Below are 19906 nucleotides of genomic sequence, written 5' to 3'. Positions count from 1 at the left end.
ATGTACCTACACCACATGGACTGCAGCGGGCCACAAAGGCAGCTCACCACCACCTTCTCAAAGGAAATTAATCATGGGAAATACACACTGGCCTTACCAGCGATGTTCACATCCATACGAACACACCAACATACGAATTAGGAGCAGCCTGCAGTAGGCCCAGACTTGATTGACTGCCTGGTTCACCATGTGAACATCCATTATTATGATTAAACAGACAAAGAGTAGGCCACTCGGCCCCTTGAGCCTGCTCCACCATCCAGTAAGATTATGGCTGCCTCATTCCTGCTAACCCCCAATAACCTTTCACTCCCTTGTTAATCAAAATATCTCGCTCCGCCTGAAAAATATTCAAAGACGCCCGAGAATTAATATTTTTTTAAAAAACAGTCATAACTTTAAAGACCAGGCCCGCCTCTCAGCTTGCTTCTTTCCAGAAAAAAGAACCTCAGCCCGTTCCATGAAGTGTTTTAAAGTGTGGTCATTGTTGTAATGTAGAGGGCTAATGAGGACAGCTGTCACTGAGTGCTGGCAAAGGAGTCAAGGGTCAATCATCTCCTTGTGTGCTGTGGATCTCTGTGGCCCTGCAGCGTCTATTGATGACTGAGTGTGAAGTCAGTCAGGGGGGATTGGGTCACTGATGGGTTGAGCTCCATTCTGACAGCTCTGTGGGCAATGACAGGTTTATAGTGTGGCTACGTGCTGTAGGTCAGAAAATTTACAGCCTGCAGTAGGCCCAGGTTCGATTGACTGCCTGGTTCACCATGTGAACATCCATTATTACGCTTAAAGATACAAAGAGAAGTGCCTCAGACAGGAAACACCTTTATTGCTTTTGACAGTTTGTGAGGGATGGAAAAGTCTGGCCATTCTAAGGCTACGTGACCCATATTTTACTCTCGAAGTAACCAGAGAGGCTGATGCTGCTCTTCATACCTAAATGAATAGTGTCAGCTATGAGGAGAGGTTGAATGAACTCGGATTGTTTTCGTTGGAAAGACGGAGGCTGAGGGGAGGCCTGATTGAGGTCTACAAAATTACAAGAGGTATAGACAGGGTGGATAGTCAGAAGCTATTTCCCAGGGTGGAAGACTCAATTACAATGGGGCACAGGTTCAGGGTGAGAGGGGGAAAGTTTAGGGGAGATGTACGGGCAAGGTTTTACACGCAGCGGGTGGTGGGTGCCTGGAACAAATTGCCAGTGGAGGTGGTGGAAGCAGGCATGATAGCAACATTTACAATATATCTTGATGGACACATGAACACAAGGGGAATGGAGGGATAGAGATCGTTTGGGCAATAAGTAGTAGGTGTAAATAAGGAATGTGGATCAGCACAGGCTTGGTGGGCCGAAGGGCCTGTTCCTCTGCTGTAATGTTCTCTCTTCTTTGATTCAGCAATTTCAGCCGTGGGGCAGGTACGTGACTGAACTCCAAAATTCAGGAGTTGTTGTCAGTGATGCTTCACTAGCGTTGCATCTTGCTGCCTGCCTCAACACTGAAATGCACTGTGGTGAATGTAATTCACACTGTATTGTATTGTATAGTATTATGTCCTTGTGGGCTCTGTCTGTGAGCTGTTGCGCGGCTCTGCCCATAGGGGGAGATGAGGAGCTTGTGCAGGGCTCCACCCTTGGCTGCGCCCATGGCCCCTCCCACTACCGGAAGTATAAAGTGCTGCAGCCGTGTGAGCCTACCCTCAGTTCTTCTGGTCGCAGGCAGGCTCAGTTGTAAGACTATTAAAACTACAGTTTACTTCCAATCGTGTTCCGAGTGAATTGATGGTCTCATCATGCATCGAACAGTGTTAAGTTGCTGCATCAACATGGTAGATACAAAGTAAACTCTCCACAGATAGTTAATTCACTTCAACTCAAAGTAAAAACAGAAAATGCCGGAAACACTCAGTTGAGCATTCCCAGCATTTTCTGTTTTTATTCCCCATTTGCAGTATCCTCAGCGTTTGGCCTTTGTTCAAGTCTTTAAGTATTTTGTTAACAATGCACTAAGTGTTATTTACTGGCAATCAACCTCTCAGGCAGTGATAATTAACTGTGACACTGTTAACTATTCTGACATCACAACCGCAAATCCACTTCAAAAGTACTTAATTGGCTGTAAAATGCTTTGGGCTTTGAGGTTGTTTTGGGTGTTTTAGTGTGGAGTTTTATTACTTCATATTTTCATTGGTGTTAGGAATTTTAAGAATTACTATTATTTTTGTTTACTTGTCATTTCCAACTCTTTTTTAAAAATTGCTCTCCTGATCCAAGCTTTATTTCCCTCATTTATTTTTAGTTCCTGATTTGACATACAATTCACCCACTCCTTCTCACTACCTGCACTATTCATATAAAAATTGCTGAAAAAAAGCCATATTGTCAAAGTTTTTCACATTGCACTCATCAGGACAATCGCAAGAATACCGATGTCAGAGGAAGCCATAGCTTCTTGATGTATGAGACAAGAGAACGCTTGATTGGCACGTAAACTCTGATTGGTAGAGGCGTTGCCATGAAGATTGCACCGGTTAATAGTGAGGGACAGTTAACTGCCAAGCATTAATACGCAGGACCCTGCTCTTTGCAGACAACGAGAACAAGTACACACATTGCACCTGTTTCAGCCAGAAACGGCCCTAGGGTTGCTGGCGCCCCGGGCAAGCTGAACTTCGGCGCCCTTCGGGGGGGGGGACTCCGTTCACCGGGGGGCGGAGTGACCTGGTACATGATCGGGGCCCACCGATCAGCGGGCCGGTCTCTCTGTCGGCAGGCCTCCTTTCTTCCACCGGCGAGCCTGGATCCATCCGCCATGTTTGTGCGGGGCGGCCTGGGGGAGGGTGGCCACCGCGCATGCGCTGGTTGGCACCGGTCCAACTGCGCATGCGCAGGACCCGAGTCTTTTACGCGGCGCCGGGTCTCTGACGCCGGTCACGCACTCCTTGATGGCGCCCCCTAGCACATGTTGCCCCGGGCGACTGCCCGAGTTGCCGGTACCTTGAGCCGGCCCTGGTTTCAGCGAAACAAAAGAAGGGATGGCCATTCGCTGGTTCATTTCTCAGGGAAATACATTGACCAAAAAATTTTCAAACAATCCTTCGTATTCAAGTAGATCAAGTGTATATTCAATCCAGTGATGCAAGAAGAATCGTGTAGTGGAGCATGATGTATTTCATTAAGTTGGTGTACGGTAGGTTTTCTATGTTCAAGTCTGAGGTTTAGAATTGTAAGGAACCTTGGTTAGATGACATTTGCAGTGCACGGTTCTGGTCAAATTCTAAACAAATATATTAAGGAAATGGAGGAAGTACAAAAGAGATGTAACCATAAGAGGTTACACCCATCAGGAAAAACTGAACCAACTGAGGTGCTTTTCTTGAGAACAGAGGAGGCGAAAGTGTGGCCTAATAGAGGGCATTAAAATTAAGACAGGGTTTGAAAGGGCAGACACGGGGAAGTGGGTAAACCAAAGCCAGTGGCTGTCACTAGAAACTAGTCACCTAATAAATCAAACTGGGAGACTTAACTCAGAGGGTGGTTAGAATGGAACTTACTATAGAGAGCAATTGATTCAAGTAGCACAGAAAGCACAAAGCAAATAAGCATTTGCAGAATAAAAGGAATAGAAAGATATGCGAAGAGGGTAGCTGGATGAATCTGGTGTGGCGCCTAAACACTGACAGGGACCAGTTGGGCTGAATGGATTGCTTCTGTGCTGTACGTTCACTGTCATTTGATTGAAAGGTTTTGTATCCGAGAGTGTTGGTTGGCTTACAGGAACAGTTGGTGACACAGAGCCCCAGTGGAACAGTTAGCATAAAACCCAGAAACATAATTTAAGGACTTACCACCAGGTTTCCAATCACCATGACCAGCATGAAGACAAGGATGCACAAGGGCTGCCCGGCCACCTCCATACAATCCCACATCGTTTCGATCCACTCGCCACATAGAACCCGGAAAACAATGAGGAAGGAGTGGAAGAAGTCTTTCATGTGCCAGCGTGGGAGCTTGCATTTGTCGGACACGGGGCAAACATCCTCGTTATACCTTTTGCCAAAAAGCTGCATCCCCACCACCGCGAAGATAAAGACAATGATGGCCAGGACAAGGGTCAGGTTGCCCAAAGCGCCCATTGAGTTACCAATGATCTTGATGAGCGTGTTGAGGGTGGGCCATGATTTTGCCAGCTTGAAGACTCTGAGCTGTGAAGTACGATTGGAAAAAAAATTGCATTAGTCAATGTAGGTTCACTGGGTAACAATTAACCACAATGAATGAGTGAGTGGAAGGAAAGTTTAATGGATGTTTTCCAATGAATTGAAGCTCACAACCTGTCAACAAGTCGACTGAAAGCCTGAAGTCGATTATCTTCAGATCTGATTGTATGTTCAATTGCAGATAAGCGCATTAGGTTCTATTCATTGGATTGGGTAGTCATAAGGCAAACATAAAACCATAAGGAATAAGGGCTGGAACGCCCTCTGAAATAGCCGAGCAATTCACTCAATTTCAGGGCAATTAAGGGATGAACAACAAATGTTGGCCTTATCAGCGATGATCACATCCCATGAATGAAGAAAGGAAGTTTGTCTCTTCCAGCCTGTTGCACAAAAGATCCTAGCTGATCTTCTATCTCACCTCAACGTTCCTCAGTATCCCGCTATTCCTCAATTCTCTCAGTATATTCAGCCATTTCTTGATATCAAGCGGAGTGAATTGAATTGGCTGTAGACTGGCATCAGTGATTCTGGGGAGCTCCGGAGGAGGCCGAGACAGACAATCTACTCGACGCTTCTGCTGGAAGATTATTGCAAATGCTTCAGCCTTATCTTTTGCATTGGTGTTCTGGGCCCCTCTGCCAGTGAGTTGTTTAATTGTCCACCACCATTCACGGCTGGATGTGGCAGGACTCCAGCGCTTAAATTTGATGCATTTCTTGTGGAATGGCTTAACTCTGTCTATCACTTGCTGCTTATGTTGTTTGGCACATAAGTGGTCTGGTATTGTAGCTTCACCAGATTGCTACCTCATGTTCCGGTATGCCTGGTGTTGTTCCTGGCATGCCATCCTGCACTCTTCATTGAACCAGGGTTGATCCCCTGGCTTGGTGGGAATGGTAGAGTGGGGGATATGCCGGGCCATGAGGTTGCAGATTGTGGTTGAATACAATCTGCTGCTGATGGTCCACAGCGCCTCATGGATGTCCAGTCTTGAAATGAAATGAAAATGAAAATCGCTTATTGTCACGAGTAGGCTTCAATGAAGTTACTGTGAAAAGCCCCTAGTCGCCACATTCCGGCGCCTGTTCGGGGAGGCTGGTACGGGAATCGAACCGTGCTGCTGGCCTGCCTTGGTCTGCTTTCAAAGCCAGCGATTTAGCCTAGTGCTAAACAGCCCCTTGACAGTCTTGACTTGCTAGATCTGCTCGAAGTCTGTCCCATTTAGGACGGTGGTGGTGACACACAACACGATGGAGGGTATCCTGAATGTGAAGTCAGGATATTGGGGATGATTCTCAGATCCACATTCGCCGTCAGAGAGAATAACAAAGCGGGCGGAAAATCGAATCAGGAAATTCTCTCCGGAGAAATCCCGGTTTCCGATTTTCAGTGCCCCGCTTGTCGGGTGCTGTCACAAGGTTCATGGCCACAAAGAGTGAGAACCTCATTTTAATGGATTTAAACTAATTTGAATATGGTTAGAGGCCCCCCCATCCCCCCTCCATATAATCACCCCTCACTGAATATTGAAACCTCGCCCATGTGACGTCCCTTCAGCAAGGATTACAAGAGCTTTTTAAAACTGAGATCCAGTTGAGGAGATCTCTCTGGGGATACAAAGGTAGGGATGGTCCCCTGGGGAGAAGGTCATGCCCGGGAAGTGCCCTGGCACTTTCCCCCTGGCACTGTCCCCCTGCACAGGTAGTGCCATTATGGCAAAGCCAACCTGTGCTCTGGCAGTGCCAGGGAGTGGGCTCTGGGCAGCCACGTTGGGGATGATTCTGTCAGGTATGATTCTGTGAGTCCGGCTGTTGCTTAACTAGTCTGTGAGGCAGCTCTCCCAAATTTGGCACAGACCCCCAGATGTTCGGAGGGCTTTGCAGGGTCCACAGGGCTGGGCTTGCCATTGCCATTTCTGGTGCCTAGGTTGATGCTGGGCTGTCCGTCTGATTTCATTGACTTTGCAGCGATTTGGTAAAACAAAGTGGCTTGCTCGGCCATTTCAGAGGGACATTTAAGTGTCAACCACATTGCTGTGATTCTGGAGTCACCTGTAGGCCAGGCCAGGGTAGGAAGAGCAGATTTCTTTCATTAAAGGGCATTGGTGAACCAGATGGGCTTCTACAACAATCGACAATTGTTTCATGATCATTTGACTTTTAATCCCTGATTTCTATTGGGCGGGATTTTCTCCGAATTTGTCAGAGTATTAGGCTCTGACTGAAACATGTATCTCTCGATGCATTGTTGAGTTTTCAAACAAGAGTTTCTGGCACTCTGGCAAAAATAAAATCAGGTGGCGTGGTTTACATAAGACATAGGAGCAGAATTAGGCCACTCGGCCCATCGAGTCTGCAGCGCCATTCAATCATGGCTGATATTTTTCTCATCCCCATTCTCCTGCCTTCTCCCCATAACCCCTGATCCCCTTATTAATCAAGAACCTATCTATCTCTGTCTTAAAGACACTCAGTGACTTGACCTCCACAGCCTTCTGCGGCAAAGAGTTCCACCGATTCGCCACCCTCTGGCTGAAGAAATTCCTCCTCACCTCTGTTTTAAAGGATCATCCCTTTAGTCTGAGATTGTGTCCTCTGGTTCTAATTTTTCCTACAAGTGGAAACATCCTTTCCATGTCCACTCTCTCCAGGCCTCACAATATCCTGTAAGTCTCAATAAGATCCCCCTTCATCCTTCTAAACTCCAACGCGTACAGACCAAGAGTCCTCAACCATTCCTCATACAACAAGCTCTTCATTCCAGGGATCATTCTTGTGAACTCCTCAGGACCCTTTCCAAGGCCAGCACAACCTTCCATTGATACAGGGCACAAAATTGCTCACAATACTCCAAATGGGGTCTGACCAGAGCCTTATACAGCCTCAGAAGTGCATCCTTGGTCTTGTATTCTAGCCCTCTCGACATGAATGCTAACATTGCATTTGCCTTCCTAACTGCTGCCTGAACCTTGCACGTTACCTTAAGAGAATCGTGAACAAGGACTCCCAAGTCCCTTTGTGCTTCTGATTTCCTAAGCATTTCCGCATTTAGAAAATAGTCTACCCCTCTATTCCTTCTTCCAAAGTGCAGTCTGATGGGGCAGGGCCTGATGGAGCCGGCAAGGTTGGTTCCAGAGATCGGGATGCCATCTTTAATGGGCGCCCCAATCAGAACTGACCCCTCCAGCCCCTCCCCACCTTGATCAGAGGCTCTTTACACACACCCCCGCCCCTACCCACAGCCACCACAGCAGTATTGGCACCGCTCCTCCCCACTCAATGCCTGCTCCCACCTACTGTCCGCTCCTCCCTCGATGACCTTTCTACCCCGTCACTGCAAGTTGCTTCCTCCAATGGCCACTCCCCCGTCCTGTCAAATCTCCCCTTTCAAAGGCCTCGATGCTCTTCCACCCCCACCATACACACCAGGACTCCCGCTATTGGGTTCTCTAGAGGGCTTACCCCAGCATTGCCCTGGCACAGGATGTCACTGCCAACCTGTGCTAATGGGCAGTGCCAGGGCAGTGTCAGGGACAGGCATGCCCTTCTTCCCCATGTGGACGATAGTGACATTGGCGCCACAGGCGGGAATCCTTTGAGTGTTTCCCGTCTTCCTCGTCAAACATGATGTGAATATTCAGTGAGGGGTGTGGAGGGAAATCATGTGTCATGTAGGCAGGAACCTCGCTACATCACCAACAAGGGATGGAGAGACAAAATCGGGAAAAGGTTTCTCGTTGGCGAGAATCCCATTTCCCAACCCTGGTGAGATTTTGTGCCCGCGTTGTCGTTCCCGCTGTCGGCGATGCCGGTTGCAAAATAAGTTAAATTTCACCATCTGCTGTGGTGAGATTCAAACTCAAGACCCCAGAGTATTACCTTGGGCTCTGGATTACTCGTCGCGTGACAGTATCATTATGCCAGCCCCATGCCCCGGCGGAGTCTCAAGTCGGCCAAGGGTGGGCTACACATCCGAGGCCTTGCCCACCCCGGCATAAAATTACCGCATGATTGGGTGAACGGGAACAGGTTGTTCTCCTTGGAATGAAGATGATGTGGGAGGACCTGATGGAGGTGTCCAATATCATGACTGGTTTACAAAAGAGAGGATGACGTTTCAATGTCTAGGGGACTCCAGTGTAAGGATTTTCCCCAAGAAAATCAGCACAGTGGGCTAAACAGCTGGCTTGTAATGCCGAACAAGGCAGCAGCGCGGGTTCAATTCCCGTACCAGCCTCCCCGAACAGGTGCCGGAATGTGGTGACTAGGGGCTTTTCACAGTAACTTCATTGAAGCCTACTTGTGACAATAAGTGATTATTATTATAAGAGATGCTGGAGGCATGCGAGGGAGAGCTTTTTTTAACAAAAATGAAGTGACTGGTGATGACGTGGAAATAGGAGGGTGTTGGAAACAGAGATGATCAATGACTTCAAAAGTCAATTTAATGGCCACTTGCAGGGCCAACTGGGTTACTCTGAAGATTTGTATCTCTGCCGTGGTGTTTCTGTAACGCAACCTCAACCATGCCCTCCCAGGGCAGCACGGTAGCATAGTGATTAGCACAGTTGCTTCACAGCTCCAGGGTCCCAGGTTCGATTCCCGGCTTGGGTCACTGTCTGTGCGGAGTCTGCACATTCTCCCCGTGCCTGCGTGGGTTTCCTCTGGGTGCTCCGGTTTCCTCCCACAGTCCAAAGATGTGTGGGTGAGGTGGATTGGACATGCTAAATTGCCCTAAGTGTCCAAAAAATGTTAAATGGGGGTTACTGGGTCACAGCGATAGGGTAGATACATGGGCTTCAGTAGGGTGCTCTTTGTTAGGGCTGGTGCAGACTCAATGGGCCAAATGGCCTCCTTCTGCACTTAAATTCTATGATTCTATGCCCTTTGCCTCCATAAAATGATCCCCTTTTTTGTCCCTAATCTGTCCTACCCTTTCTTCAGCCTATACTACTTATATAATTATACAGGTATTTTGGGTTTCTTTTTGTGTTACTCACTAATCAATTCTCATGCACTCTCGTTGGCTCACTTATTCTTTTGTTCATTTCTCCTTCGATAAATATTACCATTCCTTCATCGTCAGTGGGTTAGAATCCTCGAACTCCCTCCCTAACAGCACTGTGGATGTACCGACACCGCATGTACTGCAGCGGTTCAAGTCCTTATCTGAAGAAGGATGTTGTTGTTATGGAGGGAGTGCAGCAAAGTTTTATCAGGCTGGTTCCTGGGATGGCGGGACTGTCATATGAGGAGAGACTAAATCGGTTAGGATTATATTCATTGGGGCAGCACGGTGGCGCAGTGGGTTAGCCCTGCTGCCTCACGGCGCCGAGGTCCCAGGTTCGATCCCGGCCCTGGGTCACTGTCCGTGTGGAGTTTGCACATTCTCCCCGTGTCTGCATGGGTTTCGCCCCCACAACCCAAAGATGTGCAGGATAGGTGGATTGGCCACGCTAAATCGTCCCTTAATTGGAAAAAATGAATTGGGTACTCTAAATTTAAAAAAAGGATTATATTCATTGGAGTTTAGAAGAGTGAGAGGGGATCTCATAGAAACCTATAAAATTCTAACAGGATTAGACAGGGTAGATTCAGAAAGAATGTCCCCGATGGTGGGGGAGACCAGAATTAGGGGTCGTAGTTTGAGGAAAAGGGGTAAATCTTTTAGGACTGAGGTGAGGAGAAATTTCTTCACCCAGCGAGTGGTGAATCTGTGGAATTCACTATCACAAGAAGTACTTGAGATGAAAACATTGTGAATTCAAGAACGAATCAGATGTAGCTCTTGGAGCCAAAGGGATCAAGGGAACTGAATTTGATAATCAGCCATGACCTTAACGAATGGCGCAGCAGGCTCGAAGGGCCGAATGGCCTCCTCCTGCTTCTAGTTTCTATGCATAAGGCAGCTCACCACCACCTTCTCAAGGGAGATTGGGGATGGGCAATAAACGCTGGCCTTGCCTGCGAAGCTCACATCCCCGGAATAAATTATAGATATTGTTTAAATGGTTCAAACATTGAGAGATAATATGTTAATACTAATTATTAATTTGGCTGGGATTTTCAAGGCCCAGGTTGTAAGGTAAATTGTGCAGATGATTTAAAAAAAAACAAAATTATACCTCTATTGAAATACTGTAAAAGCCTCAATGGTCACAAGCAGGTTCAAAGGGAACCCACCTATTGATATGTAATGGTGTATTCGATTAACATAACAGACAGTGTTAAGAGGTGACAGAAACACATCCGTATATCATGCAAATGCAGGCCTCCGGATCTCTGTGTAGTGCAGCAGTCGGCTAACACTGGCTAGCGCGGATCCTTAAACACCAATAATGACAGAGCTGTTGGTGATGTTTGCTTTAAGGTGGATTAGATAGCTGAAGATATCACAGCCTCTAACCCTCGCCCACACCTCACCCACCTCCACTGGCCCCTGCAAATTGGCAGCAGGGTTAGGAATTGATTTTATACGTCCATTCTGCCCATTGGCATTGTAGCTTTTAGAATGGAGCAAAGCATTTTCAAAACAAAGCAGGATTAGGAATTGACAATACATATTTTTTTAAATGTGAGAGTCGCTGGCGAGGCCAGCATTTGTTGTTCATCCCTAACTGCCCTTGGGAAGGAGGCGGCGAGCCGCCATCTTGAACCGCTGCAGTTCCTGTGGTGCAGGCCCACCCCTGGAACAGGAATAGGCCATTCAGCTTCTCGAGCCAGTTCCACCAGTCAATTAGGTGACAGCTGACCCCCAACTCCATTTCTTTGCCTTTGTTTCATATTCCTCGATTTCCTTACCGAAGAAATAATCCATCAATCCCCTACAAGAACAGAAAATGCTGGAAATGCTCACCGGGTCAGGTAGAATCAAGAAAAGGACTCTCCAGGCGGACTGACAAGGGTTGTGGCCCTGATGGAAGGTCATTTACTTGACATGGGCCGGGATTCTCCCCTACCCGGCGGGGCGGGGGGTCCTGGCGTGTTGGAGTGGCGTGAACCACTCCGGCGTCGGGCCGCCCTAACATTGAGGGGCTAGACCCGCTCCGGAGTGGTTGGCGCTCCACCGGCTGGCGGGAACGGCCTTTGGCACCACGCCAGCCGGGGCCGAAGGGACTTTGGCGGAAGTCCGCGCATGCGCCGGATCGTCAGCGGCTGCTGACGTCATCCCCGCGCATGCGCAGGGGAGGGGGTCACTTCCGTCTCCGCCATGGTGAAGACTATGGTGAAGGCGGAAGGAAAAGAGTGCCCCCACGGCACAGATCGCCCCGCGCCCCCCCCCCCCCCCCAGGACCCCGGAGCCCGCCCGCGCCGCCTAGTCCCGCCGGTAAGGTAGGTGGTTTGATCCACGCCGGCAGGAGAGGCATGACAGTGGCGGGACTTTGGCCCATCGCGGGCTGGAGAATCGGCGGGGGGGGGGGCCCGCCGACCGGCGCGGCACTATTCCCGCCCCCGCCGAATTTCTGGTGCCGGAGACTTCGGGACACGGCGGGAGCGGGATGGACGCCGGCCCCACTGCCGGGTCGGAGAATCCAGCCCATGTTAACTCTGTTCCTCTCTCCACAGATACTGACAGACCAGCTGGGTATTTTCAGCATTTTCTCTTTCTCTATTTCAGATTTCCAACAATTTACTCTTTTACCAAACTCACAGCTGAAAGATTCAACTGCTTCATTATCCATAGCTGCGTCAGGCAATTCCTGTAAAGCCAAGCTCTACAATTTAAGATGACGATGTCTTATTCATTCACCAGGAGGAAGTAGGGTTTCTTCAATTAACCTGTCCAATCCTTTTTAACATTTTAAACACATCAATTAGATCATCCCTCAAACACCTACACTCAAGGGAACACAAGCCAAGTTCCTACAACCTGTCGAACATACAATCACATGAATTAGGAGCAAGAATAGGCCACTCGGCCCCTCGAGCCTACTCGATGATTCAGTAAGATTATGGCTGATGTGACTCAACTCCACATTCCACCTCCCCTCAATAACCTTTGACTCCCTTTTTAGTCAAGGATGTATTTACCTCTGCCTGAAGTATGGTCAATGACCCTGTCTCCAGGACTCTTCAATCAGAGTTCTAAAAATTCACAATCCCCTGAGGAGAACATTTTGAGTGCGATCCAACTGAATGTTTCCCGGCACTTGCAACGCATGGCTAGACAACGCGACGTTAAATAAGGGGCCTCAGCAGGGAAGGCCACACATAGCCCCGTTTTCTACACCAAAGAACTCTGCTCGCTCAGTGTAGCAAGAGATCGGGATGCCATTTTTAAATGGCGCCCCAATAACCGTGGCCCCTTAAGTGAAACCTGACCCCCCCACCCCCCCAGCCCCAAGCCCAGGTTAGACCTCAAACCCCGGCCCGATCACCAGCACACAGAAAATGCCAGCTTGCCACCTTGACAGTGCCAACCTGGCACCCTTGCTGTGCTCCTGCCAGTTGGCAGTGCCACATGGGCACCCTGGAAGTGTCCGGCTGGCACCCAGGTGGCACTGCCAAAGTTGCCGGGTTGCACAAGCGTTGCGAGGGTACCACCTTGCCAAAAGGGCATGCACCAGGTGGCCCCCAATCCCCTGGGAGACCCCCACGAGTGCAGTTCCATCTGGTCCCCGTTTGTGGGGACCAGTGCTGGATGGCGCTTGCCCTTACGCACCAAGGCGAAGGAGATAGACCCCAACGCCTCGGTTACTTTAAAGTGAGACTGTCTCACTTTAATATGCAGATTTGCTAAAAGGTGATCCCGCCCACAATTGGCAGAATTTACCTCGCAATGTCTCGCGAGATTGCGTTAGATGTTGCGAATGTTGCGAGCCAGGTGGATCCAGGGAGTAGGGTCTCAGGGTCTATCACTCATGGTGCGCCACGGTGAGCTGCTTTTCAGGTGCAGCGTGGCCGTTGGATCGCATCCTACTTCTCAACTCTGTCCAGGGGGCACTGCCAGGGGCCCGCTGGGGAAGCTCCATTGTGCGGGGCCTGGGGGGGTAATCCCTTCTGGGTGTGGGGTCTCAATGTCCGTAGAGGGGTTCCTGTGTCCGCAGGGAGGTCTGGATGTCCTTGCGGGTGTTCCTGTGTCCGCAGGAAGGTCTGGATGTCCGTGGAGGGGTTCCTGTGTCCGCAGGGAGGTCTGGATATCCTTGGGGGGGTTCCTGTGTCCGCAGGGAGGTCTGGATGTCCTTGGGGGGGTTCCTGTGTCCGCAGGGAGGTCTGGATGTCCTGGGGGGGGGGGGGTTCCTGTGTCCGCAGGGAGGTCTGGATGTCCGTGGAGGGGTTCCTGTGTCTGCAGGGAGGTCTGGATGTCCTTGGGGGGGTTCCTGTGTCCGCAGGGAGGTCTGGATGTCCTTGGGGGTGTTCCTGTGTCCGCAGGGAGGTCTGGATGTCCTTGGGGGTGTTCCTGTGTCCGCAGGGAGGTCTGGATGTCCTTGGGGGGGTTCATGTGTCCGCAGGGAGGTCTGGATGTCCTTGGGGGTGTTCCTGTGTCCGTAGGGAGGTCTGGATGTCCTTGGGGGTGTTCCTGTGTCCGCAGGGAGGTCTGGATGTCCTTGGGGGGGGTTCCTGTGTCCGCAGGGAGGTCTGGATGTCCGTAGAGGGGTTCCTGTGTCCGCAGGGAGGTCTGGATGTCCTTGGAGGGGTTCCTGTGTCCGCAGGGAGGTCTGGATGTCCGTAGAGGGGTTCCTGTGTCCGCAGGGAGGTCTGGATATCCTTGGCGGTGTTCCTGTGTCCGCAGGGAGGTCTGGATGTCCGTGGAGGGGTTCCTGTGTCCGCAGGGAGGTCTGGATGTCCGTGGAGGGCTTCCTGTGTCTGCAGGGAGGTCTGGATGTCCGTGGAGGGGTTCCTGTGTCCGCAGGGAGGTCTGGATGTCCTTGGGGGGGGTCCTGTGTCCGCAGGGAGGTCTGGATGTCCTTGGGGGGGTTCCTGTGTCCGCAGGGAGGTCTGGATGTCCGTAGAGGGGTTCCTGTGTCCGCAGGGAGGTCTGGATGTCCTTGGGGGGGGGTTCCTGTGTCCGCAGGGAGGTCTGGATGTCCTTGGGGGGGTTCCTGTGTCCGCAGGGAGGTCTGGATGTCCGTAGAGGGGTTCCTGTGTCCGCAGGGAGGTCTGGATGTCTGTGGAGGGGTTCCTGTGTCCGCAGGGAGGTCTGGATGTCCGTAGAGGGGTTCCTGTGTCCGCAGGGAGGTCTGGATGTCCGTGGAGGGGTTCCTGTGTCTGCAGGGAGGTCTGGATGTCCTTAGGGGGGTTCCTGTGTCCGCAGGGAGGTCTGGATGTCCTTGGGGAAGAGAGATTCCCCGTGTCCGTGAGGGGTCTCGATATCTGGGGGCGGGGGGGGGGGGGGGGGGGGGGGTAATTTCCCCATGTCTGTGTGGGGTTTCATTTCAATGTTGCTGGCTTTCCTTAGGCTCCGCACCTCCAGCTGATTGTGTGTATCTAGCTTCCCCTTTGAAAATGCAGAGTGTTGTTCAATACGCGAGAGAAGCCGACTCGGGAGCCTGCGAGCTTCACCACCGGTCCTCCTGTCGGAGCCAACACGCTGCACATTTTTGGGAGCGTTCCGCCCCTTATGCTTTAATAAGATCCCCTCAATCTTCTCAACTCCAATGGATTAGGGCCCTACCTGTCCAATCTTTCCTTGTGGGATAATCCCCCCCATCCCAGGTATCAGTCAGGTAAACCCTCTCTGAATTGCTGTGAAAGCATTTATATCCTTTCTTAAATCAGGGGACCAATACTGTGCACAGTGCTCTCGATGTGGTCTCACAAATACGCAGTTCCCACGAGTTAACCCTCTGAGCCCTTACTATACTGAGGAATTGTTCTGCAGCATTAATGAATTTTTGCAAATAATTCTCCAGTATTTACATCACTTTGGGAATGCTGTTAAGGCTTTATCCTTGGCAACCAGGAATGGGAAAATGGTGGATTGCCACCTCTGCTCCAAGTTGTCCCATTCTCGTTGCTCTGCAATATTACCACATCCAATACAACAACTTGCTGTCACAGTGCACCGTTAGTGTAGCAATATGTCCAAAGTTGTTTTGCGGGAGTGTAATCAACCCACACAAACCCCCCATTCCGCAAGGTTACTGGGATATGGTGCAAAAGAATCCAATTGCCCTCCAATTCTGAGCCGTGGACCAAGTGCGACGGTCATCTTAATTTGAACTCTCGTCGACAATCTCTCACAGAAACAGACAAGCAACTGACCAATCCCAGTGGCAGTTAGTTCCTCATTGGGGCCACTCTCTGAACAAAGGCCTGACTTCGCTGTTGGATCGACCACTGACTCTCTCGTACCTGCGGCCCCTCGTTCTAATCTCAACTGAAAGTGGGAATATCTCCTCCACGCCGGCCCCTATCAAACCCTTTGATAGTACTGAAAACCTCTGTCAGCCTTGCCTTTTCTAGAGAAAATGCCCCAATTGCTCCTGAAAGGATTACTCTCTTCCATCATCTTTGCACGCCTTTCGGTTTTGAACCGAAGGAGGCCAAGAAGTGTTCACTGCACTCCAAGTGTAGATGGTTCAAGGGAGTAACTTTGCTGACTCAGATCCTCCTGCGCTTTGAGTGTGAACGGTGGGCCGTGCGGCAGGGTTAATGTAATCAGGTGAATAGCTGCAATTTAAAAGTTTAAAAGGGCCAATACCAGTCTGAAAGAACGCAACACAGTCAGGCCATCCACCCGTGTTAGGCCCAGCTCGATCAAACTCAGGCAGACAATAATGCTGTCAAATATGTTCCAACCCTGCTGGAAGTAGTAGTACGGGTCCAAGGCAAAGATTTTTAACACCATCTCGGCTGTGAAAATGGCGGTGAAGACCTGCGGGAAACAAAGCGTTTTGTCAGAGCAGCAATAGGCATCACCCAGACCCCCCACCACACACCCCACCAACCATTGTAACCCCCCCCTCCCCCACACCCCCCACCAACCATTGTAACCCCCCCCTCCCCCACACCCCCACACCCCACCAACCATTGTAACCCCCCCCCCGCCCCCGCACGCACCCACTCACCTTCCCTCCTGGGACAATTCCCAGCCTGACTCAACGCTATTCTTAGATGCGAGGCAGGTGGCATCATCCACACACGGGGGGGGGGGGGGGGGGGGGGGGGGGGGGGGGCACTGCCAGCTGCTGGGTGTTCACAGCTCCGGGAAGTTACACTCATTTGCTTTTCAGGATGAAGGCGCCTCATGCAGTCTCACTTCTATTGGTGACAATTATCTCCCCCGCGCTAGGAACCAGAAATAAATCAAAGCAGAACAGTCAGGCTAAATATTTACTACTCAAGCCGTGATCACCCTGCCAATCAACAGTTTTACCAACACCTGAGGAATTTACTCTTTCACCATGGGAGCAAATGCAGCCAGCCAATCGGTGCTCAGCACTGCCACTGAGTAGACTGGGGCTGCTGCGTTCAGACATCCCCCCCCCCCCAGAGTCCCGGGAATGCAGAGGGGCCAGGCTGCAGCTCCCCCCTCATCATTGAGGTCACAAGCGATCCGCATGGTTAACCTGGTGTGCACGCCGCATAGCATATCTGCAGCTGGATTAATACAAGTGGCAGCGGGGTGCGGCGCTTTAGGAGTCATTGTTAACCACTTAAGGGCCTCGATTGTTGGTGGGGCAGGAGAGTCAAACATAGAACATAGAACATAGAACAGTACAGCACAGAACAGGCCCTTCGGCCCTCAATGTTGTGCCGAGCCATGATCACCCTACTCAAACCCACGTATCCACCCTATACCCGTAACCCAACAACCCCCCCCTTAACCTTACTTTTATTAGGACACTACGGGCAATTTAGCATGGCCAATCCACCTAACCCGCACATCTTTTGGACTGTGGGAGGAAACCGGAGCACCCGGAGGAAACCCACGCACACAGGGGGAGGACGTGCAGACTCCACACAGACAGTGACCCAGCCGGGAATCGAACCTGGGACCCTGGAGCTGTGAAGCATTTATGCTAATCACCATGCTACCCTGCTGCCCCTAACAAACATGGACCTTCTTGCGCAGAACCTCATTCTGGTGGAGGTGGAAATGTAGTAGGAATCAGATAGGCCATCACCCGACCAAATTACAGCATTTTCCCCCACTCCAAGCTCACCACCAGCCAGAGAACATTCCACACAAACACACACGTACACACAAACACAACCACACACATACAGACAAACTCACACACATACACACAAAATCACACACATACAGACAAACTCACACACACAGACAAACTCACACATACATACGCAACCACAAACATATACACGCAACCACACACAGACACACACAACCACACATACACACACACACATACACACACATACACACACAGAAAATCACGCACATACAGACAAACTCACACACATAACCGCACACATACACACGCAACCACACACATACACACACAACCACACACATACACACACAGCCACACACATACACACACAACCACACACATATACAAACAACCACACACATACACACACAACCACACACAACTAGAACATAGAACAGTACAGCACAGAACAGGCCCTTCGGCCCTCGATGTTGTGCCGAGCCATGATCACCCTACTCAAACCCACGTATCCACCCTATACCCGTAACCCAACCCCCCCCCCCCCCAACCTTACTTTTTAGGACACTACGGGCAATTTAGCATGGCCAATCCACCTAACCCATATACACGCAACCACACACATACACACACAACCACACACATACACAGACAATCACACACATACACACAAAATCACACACATACACACAAAATCACACACATAGAGACAGACACACACATACACACAACCACACACATATACGCAACCTCACACATACACACAAAATCACACACATACACACAAAATCACACACATACACACAATAACACAGACACACAACCACACACATACACGCAATCACACACATACACACAACCACAATCACAAACATACATACACAATCACTCACATACACACAAATTCACACACATACACACAACCATACACATACACACAGCCATACACATACGCACAACCACACACATACACACACAACCACACACATACACACAAAATCACAACTACACACAAAACCACACACATACACACAACCACATACATACACACAAACACACACATACACACAACCGCAATCACAAACATACATTCACAACCACACACATAGAAACAACCACACACAGACACACAACCATAATCACAAACATACAATCACAACCACACACATCCACACAACCATACATGCACACAACTACATACACACAACCACAATCATGAACATACTTTCACAACCGCACATATACACACAATCACTTAAACATACACGTACAAATGGACACACACAAATGGACACATCACCAAAAATCTATCCTGGTCCACTCACGTTGACGCTATCACCAAGAAGGCACAACAGCGCCTATACTTCCTCAGGAAACTAAGGAAATTCGGCATGTCCACATTAACCCTTACCAACTTTTACAGATGCACTATAGAGAGCATCCTATCGGGCTGCATCACAGCCTGGTATGGCAACTGCTCGGCCCAGGACCGCAAGGAACTTCAGAGAGTCGTGAATACCGCCCAGTCCATCACACGAACCTGCCTCCCATCCATTGATTCCATCTACACCTCCCGCTGCCGGGGGAAAGCGGGCAGCATAATCAAGGATCCCTCCCACCCGGCTTACTCACTTTTCCAACTTCTTCCATCGGGCAGGAGATTCAGAAGTCTGAGAACACGGACGAACAGACTCAAAAACAGCTTCTTCCCCACTGTCACCAGACTCCTAAATGACCCTCTTATTGACTGACCTCATTAACACTACACCCGTGTCTGCTTCATCCGATGCCAATGCTTATGTAGTACATTGTAAATATTGTGTTGCCCTGTTATGTATTCTCATGTATTTTCTTGAACTCTGTTTAATTCCCTTTTCTTCCCATGTACTGAATGATCTGTTGAGCTGCTTGCAGAAAAATACTTTTCACTGTACCTCGGTACACATGACAATAAACAAACAAAACAAAAAAAAACAAGACATTTGAAAGTTCTGGTTCCAAGTCAGATTCTAAAGCAATGAGACTCCAGTGTAGTGTGGTGTGTAGAGGGACTATTCCAGAGTTTAGCACCCAGGCAGCTGAAGACACGGCCATCAATGGTGGAGCAAAGGAAAAACGAGGAGATGGGAAGAATGCACAAGAGACTAGAATCGTAGATTCAAAATCAAACCGAATGGAAATGCTGAAGGTTCACCACATGGACCCTCACCATAGAACTGAGCTGGGCAGCGGGGTAAGGCAATGAAAGGCCTGTACAGCGTTAGCAAATCACACATTTGGTGGCACTCACTCCTCTTATCTCAGTATGCTACACATTTTCGGGCTTGAGATTAGATTGTTTCAATAGCTTAGCGGTTAAGACCACTCACTTCACACTGAAGCAGCTGGGTGTCTGCGTCCCAGCCCTGGCAGCTGCTTAAAGGAGACCGATACTATCGAGAGCTCAGGCTGACTCGGCTGCGATAAGCTGGCCTATTATTATTATTGTAGCAGCAGCAGCAAGAAGCACAGTGAGACAAAGTCTTCCACTTCAATTTCCTTTCAGGAATTATTTTTTCTCTCTTAGATAGTCTGTGGAATTCTCTTCCCAGGGAGCTGTGGAGACTG

General features: G+C 49.8%; 1 protein-coding gene across 2 annotated transcripts in view; it reads right to left on the bottom strand.

The window, feature by feature from the left end:
- scn5lab (sodium channel, voltage gated, type V-like, alpha b) overlaps window positions 1–19906 on the bottom strand; it is a 707937-nt gene that overhangs the window by 159476 nt on the left and 528555 nt on the right. For both annotated transcript variants that reach the window (XM_038798482.1, XM_038798481.1), the window contains 2 exons: window positions 15865–16038; window positions 3847–4203 (listed from right to left, as the gene is read on the bottom strand). In XM_038798482.1, coding sequence (XP_038654410.1) covers window positions 3847–4203; window positions 15865–16038 — 531 coding nt within the window. The remainder of the gene's footprint in view (window positions 1–3846; window positions 4204–15864; window positions 16039–19906) is intronic.

The sequence above is a fragment of the Scyliorhinus canicula genome, chromosome 5, assembly GCF_902713615.1.
Source record: "Scyliorhinus canicula chromosome 5, sScyCan1.1, whole genome shotgun sequence".
Lineage (NCBI taxonomy): Eukaryota > Metazoa > Chordata > Chondrichthyes > Carcharhiniformes > Scyliorhinidae > Scyliorhinus > Scyliorhinus canicula.
The sequence above is the reverse complement of the archived record's forward strand: the minus strand, read 5'-3'. Positions and strand labels throughout refer to the sequence as shown.